General features: G+C 43.8%; 1 protein-coding gene across 1 annotated transcript; it reads left to right on the top strand.

Annotated features, from left to right (window-relative positions):
* Positions 1–1,354: 1,354 nt before the first annotated feature.
* Positions 1,355–6,626, top strand: LOC309379006 (serine protease inhibitor A3M-like; the record flags this gene model as incomplete). The annotated part of the gene is made up of 4 exons (XM_081927762.1): positions 1,355–1,458; positions 3,237–3,871; positions 4,777–5,047; positions 6,464–6,626. 4 exons carry the CDS (start codon positions 1,355–1,357, stop codon positions 6,624–6,626), a joined length of 1,173 nt encoding a protein of 390 aa, XP_081783888.1.
* Between the last annotated feature and the right edge of the window lie 1,562 nt (positions 6,627–8,188).

Here is an 8,188-nt window from a genome sequence, read left to right as displayed (position 1 = left end):
TTGTTCTTCCTGCCTAATTTTCTGCTAGTTTATATCATCAATTGCAGTAATCTCACTTTCCTTGACATCCTCTTTTCCCTCTGTATGTTTTCCAGAAATATCTCCAAATCCTGTCCTATTCCTCAGTGCTGGTTTCAACAAGAGTATACTCAACTTCTTATTCTTCAGTTGCTTTCTGGGTACAAAGGTATTTCAGGAAGAACCCCTCTTGCTTTGCTTGCTTCTTACTTTTTCTTGCCTTTCATTTGCAATGCTGAGCTCCAGGTGGTTGTTTCTTTTTGCAGCCATAGCTCATTCAAAAAAATGAATACAGTTTCTAAAGAAGATTAAGATGTGACTGTAAGATTTATAATTAAGTGCTCTCTCTCTCTCTCTCTCTCTCTCTCTCTCTCTCTCTCTCTCTCTCTCTCTCTTTGTGTGTGTGTGTGTGTGTGTGTGTGTACGTAACCTCCAATCAACTCTATGGTATATCTGTTTCATATACAGTGGTACCTTGGTTCCTGAACAGCTTAGTTGAAGAACAAATCACCTCCAGAACGCAGCAAACCTGGAAGTATTTTTAAAAGAAATCTTTAGAAGAACTTGTTCATCTTTAACTAATGCTCTGCTGGGCTTGAGGAGGAAATGATGGAAATCTCTGTTTCCTGCCCGTTGACCTTCCTTTGGTTAAAGCCACGTCTTGACAAAAGCTGGCACAATGTGGTAATCTTATCCTTCAGTAAGCAGCACAGCAAAGATGGTAAATAAAACATTATTGCTGCCAGCTGCTGAAACAACATGATAGGAGAATGTTCTGCCCAAGTCAATATTACTTTGAGATATTTTCAGATAGTTGTCATCACTTTTATCCCAAGGGTGGTTATCGTTAATGGAACAATGGTGTAACATACATGAGTATTTGCTGGCCCTGGGTGAAACAGACACCCCAGACGTGCTCCCTACAAAATGATCTTTAGTTGGAGTCAAAATTAGCATGTGTCCATCTGATGTCTACAAACGGTATATCCACACTGAGGAAAAAGATGGAATTTGTCAGAAAGCATAGAAGTAATTTTAACAGTGAAGCCCATCGGTGTACATGTACAGCACTGGAGAGATGGCAACTGTGAAACAACATCCCTGAAATCAATGCTTGCCTTATCTTCTACAATTGGGGAAGACAAACATACAAGATCCTGGTTTTCCCCCCTGAGATATAACACTTGATAATCAGTCATATTATATTCAGGAATGACTTTGGCCACATAGAAATCAACAGTTTTTTTCTTTTCAAGAAAGTTGTGATCTTAGGCTGGCAGGTTCCTTGATATTTGAACATAAAGTACCGTATAAGGTCCAATTTAAAGAATTTCCCATGGAAGCTTTAGAACTCAAGCTAGTTTACAATTGGTTTTATACTGAACTGAAAGTTGAAAGCATTGCATTAACAGAAGGATACAAATACAACTATGCATGTAGGTAGGTTAGGTAAAGGTAAAGGACCCCTGCACGATTAAGTCCAGTCAAAGGTGACTATGGGGTGCGGCACTTATCCCGCTTTCAGGCCGAGGAATCTGCCGCTTGTCCACAGACAGCTTTCCAGGTCATGTGGCAATCCTGACTAAACCACTTCTGGAGTAATGGAACGCTGGGATGAGTGCCAGAGCGCATGTAAATGCCATTTACCTTCCCGCCACAGCTTCAGTGGCGGAGCAAGCCGATTGGGCACCTGGGGCAACGTGCTTACCCTGTGCCCAGGGGCAGGGGCAGCCACCCATGGGGGCAGGGCCAGCTGGGGCAGGATGCATCTAGGTGTCCTTACCTAATTGGCTGCTGCAGCAGGAGGTAGAAGCAAGCCAGGGTTATAAATGGAAGGTAACCTAAGGAGAAGAGAGCTTACTCTACAAGCAAGAGGGAAGAGCAAACATCTCAGCCCAAAGGAGCAAGTGTCAAAGTAATAAGCGACACTACTGGACGTTTTTTTTTTTTTTTTGGCGGGAAAACCTAGGTATGTATAAACAGGATCTGAAAAGTAATTGTTCATAATACACCATCCAAAAAGGACAGGGTGAAAATGTTGATGATTTTCCAAATCATCAGTAGAACTAGACAAAGAAAGTAGAACTAGACAATGAAAGTGCAGGGAAAAACAGGAGGAGGTACGTGGTGCAGAGACAGCTAGCTGAATGTGTGTGAGTGGGGAGAGGTACAAGTTAACATCAGGCCACCAGCCCCCTTGCAGAAGTGGCTGTCTCTAATAAGTGGCATTTAACATCAGGGCCTGGTGAAGCTGCCTGAGTGGCTGAAGCAGCTCAGGACACTCCCCAAACTAGGACTCCTTGCATTGGTTTTGAGGTAGACAGAATATAAGGCAAGCCGGTTGTGGATGATGGGCTACATCACTGGCAAGGATGATGAACTAGAGGGAAGCCCAGCTGATGAAGTGTTAATTCATCACAATTTATTTATTTTAGCAAAGCAAATGGACCAATCAGGGCACAGTAAGGCCGTTGTCTGCTAGGATCCAAATACTGCGAGAACTGGAAACTCAGCAGCTAAATCCTAGGGGTGGGAAGTTGTTAATAAAGCTAGTATTTCATGTGATTCTAGCAGGGTAGCTGGAGGAGCCATAAACTTGGAATTTTTGGAAAAGAGGTAAAAACGAACTCCACTGTATATACAATTCCACATACCGCATATGTAGCTAGTGGGATAATTCAACATAGTTTTAATGAACAATTTAGAAGCATTCAAGAATAGTAGCTATTTCCACACCTCACATGGGCCCCACTAATTTTGACTCATTCCAACTGATTTCTTTATTAAATCTAAACTATAACATCTTTATTGCCATTCTGGTCAATGGATTAAAAATGTTTATTGGCGCTTTCTCCGCTTTCCCGGACGGCTTCTGAAGGCAGGCGGTGGGGGGGAGCAAAGACCTTTGCCCCCTGCCCGCCTTCAGAAGAGGTCCTGGACCTCTTCTGAAGGCGGGCAGGGGCAAAAGTCTTTGATCCCCCCTGCCTGCCTTCTGGGAGAGCGGAGAAACGCAGCGTAACAAATGATTTCGAGGGAATGCATTGTGGGACCTGTATGTATTTCTGTTACATAGTTCTGTAGAACTATGCCACAAGCAGCACATGAGGATGACTCATTCCCAGTAAATTTTGCTTTTGACCAAAATGAATTATTCAAGTATATTTCCATAGGAGAGTGCTAATACATTCTGTCTGGTGGTTTTTGCGTTTTCTTTTTAGTGAATCTCAAATTGCAATGAAACCAACCATCCTCCTCTCCTTGTTACTGATTGTCCTTCGAGTCCACAATTGTTATGGAGATAAAGATTCAGTTGAAGAAAGCATTATTTCCACCATTGAAGACTTTGCCACGAAATTCGCCAAATTCTTAATTTCACATCAAGGTGCCAGAAAGGTCTCCAGACAAGTAGCTTCACTCCAGGGTGACAAAAATATCTTCTTCTCCCCTATGAGTATCTCCATGGCATTTTCAATGATTGGCATGGGTGCTAAATCAAACACCAAAAAGCAAATTTACAAAGGACTTGGATTGGAGAAAATTGACACAAGCATGATACATAAAGGATTTCAAGAGCTCCTCAAGGTGCTGACCAGTTCAAATCATCAAGGCATGGTGAACATGGGGAACGGCTTGTACCTAGCTAAGGGCATCAAAATAGCCACTAGGTACAATAAGGATATCCAAAGTTTCTACAAATCTAAGATCTTTGCTGTTAACTTCAAAGACAATGTAGTGGCTGAAAAGCAGATAAATGATTTTGTGAAGGCCAACACTAAAGGAAAAATACGCGAAGTAGTAAGAGGCTTAGATCCAAACACCATGATGGTTCTTGTGAACTATATCTACTTCAAAGGTATGTTGAAGAAAGATAAGTAATCAATATTTAAGGCTATGAATTGTTCCGTTATTATTATTATTATTATTATTATTATTATTATTATTATTATCATTATCATTATCATCATCATTATTATTCCCCACCCATCTGGCTGGGTTGCAAGGAGTATACCTTCAAAACAAAGGAAGCTTTGCTAACTAAAGCACATAACTTTGTCATCATTGCCTGCCAAGTTACCAGTTGCTAAGGGGTGGCTTGAAAACTGTTGAACGTCCCAAAATATGTAGCATTCAATGTAGCATAAGAAAAGGACACGGGATGAGGCTGAGATGGCTAACCTGCAGGCTTCCAAATGTTTTTGGGCTACATCTTCCACCATCCCTAACCATTGGGCACACTGACTGACACTGATGGTGGTGAACTCAAGCAACATCCAGAGGGCACCAAGGTCCCTGCCCCTGGATTTTTATCTACCAGACAGGAAGCAGCTCCCCTTGACTCAGTCCATGTTTGGGCTCATGAGACCCCACTATTCCCATTTCTTCTCTCCCTTGCTATCTTCTGAAACAGGGGTCAGCAAACTTTTTCAGCAGGAGGCCGGTCCACTGTTCCTCAGACTTTGTGGGGGGGCTGGACTATATTTTGAAGGGGGGGGGAATGAACAAATTCCTATGCCCCACAAATAATCCAGAGATGCATTTTAAATAAAAGCACACATTCTACTCATGTAAAAACTTCGCTGACCATCTGCGGGCTGGATTTAGAAGGCGATTGGGCATGTTCTGAAACACCAATAGCATGTTGACTTACCCTTGGCAATCTTTCTCCTTTGTCTGCCCCTCTGATTCAACACACTGCTTTCATACCCATGGCTGAAGGTTAATTCTCAAATAGGCAACTAACTCTTCCTTTTTTCGAAGATGAGTGGCAAAATCCATTCATTCCTGAAAATACCGAAAAAGGAGATTTTTTTGTTGATGACAAGACAACTGTGAAAGTCAACATGATGAAGAAAACTGACTATTTTAGACATGTACGTGATGAAAGTCTTTCCTGCTGGGTCATTGAACTTCCTTACAAAGGAGGTGCTGTTGCCTGGTTTGTTCTGCCTGACAAAGGCAAACTGGAGAAATTTGAGGATGGTTTGAAAGGGAAAACTTTGTCCAAATGGAGAAAATCTTTAGAAACAGGGTAAGCCTTTTCTCTGCTGTTTCTATATGTCCCTGTAGTAATTAGTATTTATTAATGCATGGAATAAAGGCATCTGTTTTTAAATCAAGGAGGACATATGTGCAAAGGACTCTGCCAACACACCAACAGAAGAGCCAAGAAACTAACTGTGGTGAAAACAATTATGTTTATTTAATATGACCCTTTAGGGGACCTGCAAAACAAATTATACTTAGCCTAAGCAAAATGTGGTGTATGAAGACAAGTTCCCTAAAATCATGTCACTCCTGACAGCAGGGCATCTTTACAGGTGATACTCAGTGATGCAAATAAAATAATTGGAAGGGATACTTCCTTCTTTCTCTAAGTTCCCTGGTGAGCTTGACAAGTGCAGAGTAGCCCTACTGGACCTGCCCCCCTTGCCCCCAAATGTGCATGCCAAGCCTAAAGTTCATTTCCAGTGACCCAGTACAAGTCTGAATAAGGTGACCAAACCCAATACTGCCTCAGTTATTTACTCCCTGCCATCTCCTCACTTTCTTTTCCAGCCCAGACTAACAGCCAGTTAAAGCAATCAAGCATTGCCACTACAAACAAATGACTCCCAGTAGTATGAAAGAGGCCAAAAAAAGAGAGATGTTTCTTGGGGCCAGTTAGGGGCTATTGTGGGAATGATAAGGGCCCTCCCTCTAGTGCTAGGATTTGCCTACCTAATGTTTCAAGATGCTGTAGGAGTCATGAGCACTCATCGCCATCCTATTTTCCTTCGCTGGGTCAGCAGGAAAAGACGCTTGTAAGATTCTCTTACCTGCAATGAAGCTTAGAACTTTGTGCTCTGCTCTCCAAGTACAAGATTTATTTGGTTAGCAGTATATGCTCACTGTATTCCCGTGGGATTTAGTAAGCTATTCTCCTCCCACTCTTGACAGCAGCAAAGAAACACAGAACACAATCAGAACTGAGATACTCAGTGGTGTTGCATGTTTTGTTTGCATGCATGTGGGACCAGGGGCTGGGTGTGAAACCCAGCACACCAGCCCAACCCTTGCTGCTGCCACAGCTGAGTGGGTGTGGGGTGTGGAGGGTTCATGGGGCCACGTTGCACCACCTGCCCACTCGCTCACACAGGGCCAGGCCGCCCCCCCCCCAATGCTGCCATTCAGCGAGAAGACTTGCAGCACGGCAGCAAGACCCCCCAGTGTCAGGCAGGGTAGAGGTGCCTGCAAGCTGACACCTGGTTCACGCCCCTGCCGAATCATGCGCCTGGGGCTTCAGTCCCTGGCCCTCCCCACATGACGCCTCTGGATACACCCAAAAACAAACTGCAAAATGCTTCCCTTTAAGTACCAGTATATGTAGACCTGAAGCCATAAATGCTGCATATTTCTAAACAAAGTTTCTTATCGCCTATCTTTTAACGTTTTGATTCTTGTTCAGAACACAATTTTATTTGTCCATCCCCAAATTATCAATGGCTACATCCTACGATCTCAAAGATTTGTTGCCTGGGCTGGGCATTTCTGAAGTCTTTACTCCCAACGCTGACCTGACTGGAATTACTGGAGGTGGCAAGGTGAAGATTGACCAAGTACGTATGTAAATGTGGTCAGTTTGGGTATTTCATGGTATGTGATTGGACTTTTTACAAGATTAAGTAGGTGATGGAAGGCACTCCATACCACTGAGGCCACCTGAGCCTCAAGTGACAGCAATGGATCCAGAAGTGCCCCCAAACTGCATACCCACTCCTTCAAAGGGGGTGTTACCCCATCAAGAGCAGGCAACCTCCCATCCATCCAATCTAGGGGACCACCCACTAGGCTCTGGGGACAAGGATGGAACTACAGTGCCCCAACCCCAAACTCCTTGAAATGCCTCAAAAGGATACTGTGGTCAACAGTATCAAAAGCTGCCAAGATATCAAGTATACTGAGCAGTGTCACATCCCCCATCCCATCTCTCTCTTGATAAATATCAACAACAAGGGCAACCAAATCAGTTTCAGTGCCATGACATGGCCTGAAGCCAGACAGGAATTGCTCCAAGTAATTAGCTTCCTCCAAGGATGCCTGAAACTTGACCACCACCATCTCTAAAGTACTTGTCCAGAAAGGGGATCTTCTTCTTCTTTGGTGATTACTCGTAGCCGAGTAAGATTGTCTCCCAAGAACATGGTATTAACGGTGAGTCCATATGTGACTGTGGAGGCCAGTTCTGGATCCACATATACAGGTGGGGACATAGGTTTATGGGTGGGAGTTGATCACGGTGATCAACTTAGCACAAGATCAACTCTTAGCATGTTTCTCCCTTGCGTCCTGAGTTTGAGTGTCTTCAAAGCCCATGACACCTTTGGTAAAGGCTGTTCTCCAATTGGAGCGTTCATAGGCCAGTGTTTCCCAATTGTCGGTGTTTATACTGCATTTTTTTATACTGCATTTTTTTTAGATTTGCCTTGAGAGAGTCTTTAAATCTATTTTGTTGACCATCAGCTTTATGCTTTCCATTCCTAAGTTCGGAATAGAGTAGAAAGGAGATATTTGCCACTGGACAATAGTGGTTTAACACTTCTGGGTGTTAAAGGAAAGAGTGTACTATCCCTTCCTTCAAGGCAGATGGTACCTTTTCTCCTTCCAATGAAGCATTAATCATTCCTGGTACCCACCCAGATGGGATGCGGTTGGCGCTGTGGGTTAAACCACAGAGCCTAGGGCTTGCCGATCAGGTTGGCGGTTCGAATCCCCGCGACTGGGTGAGCTCCCATTGCTCGGTCCCAGCTCCTGCCAACCTAGCAGTTTGAAAGCATGAAGTGCAAGTAGATAAATAGGTACCACTCTGGCAGGAAGGTAAACGGCGTTTCTGTGCCCTGGTCATGTGGCCCCATGTATGCTGTATGCCAGCTCCCTTGGCCAATAAAGCTAGATGAGTGCCGCAACCCCAGAGTCGTCTGCGACTGGACCTAATGGTCAGGGGTCCCTTTACCCACTGAGACGAACATCTGGGCCACTTCAAATAAAGTGGAAAATTTGTTATATCCTGCCTTTATTCCAGTGAGCGCAATGTGTCACTCATGTCTCTCCACCACAAACCTACATCAGGTCGCTTTAGCTCTGCATTGTATTCCTATATCCAACACACATACATCCCGTACCCATGGGGAAG

The sequence above is a fragment of the Podarcis melisellensis genome (assembly GCF_964234715.1).
Source record: "Podarcis melisellensis genome assembly, chromosome: 1".
NCBI classification, from domain to species: domain Eukaryota; kingdom Metazoa; phylum Chordata; class Lepidosauria; order Squamata; family Lacertidae; genus Podarcis; species Podarcis melisellensis.
This window is presented reverse-complemented; position numbering and strand designations above follow the sequence as displayed.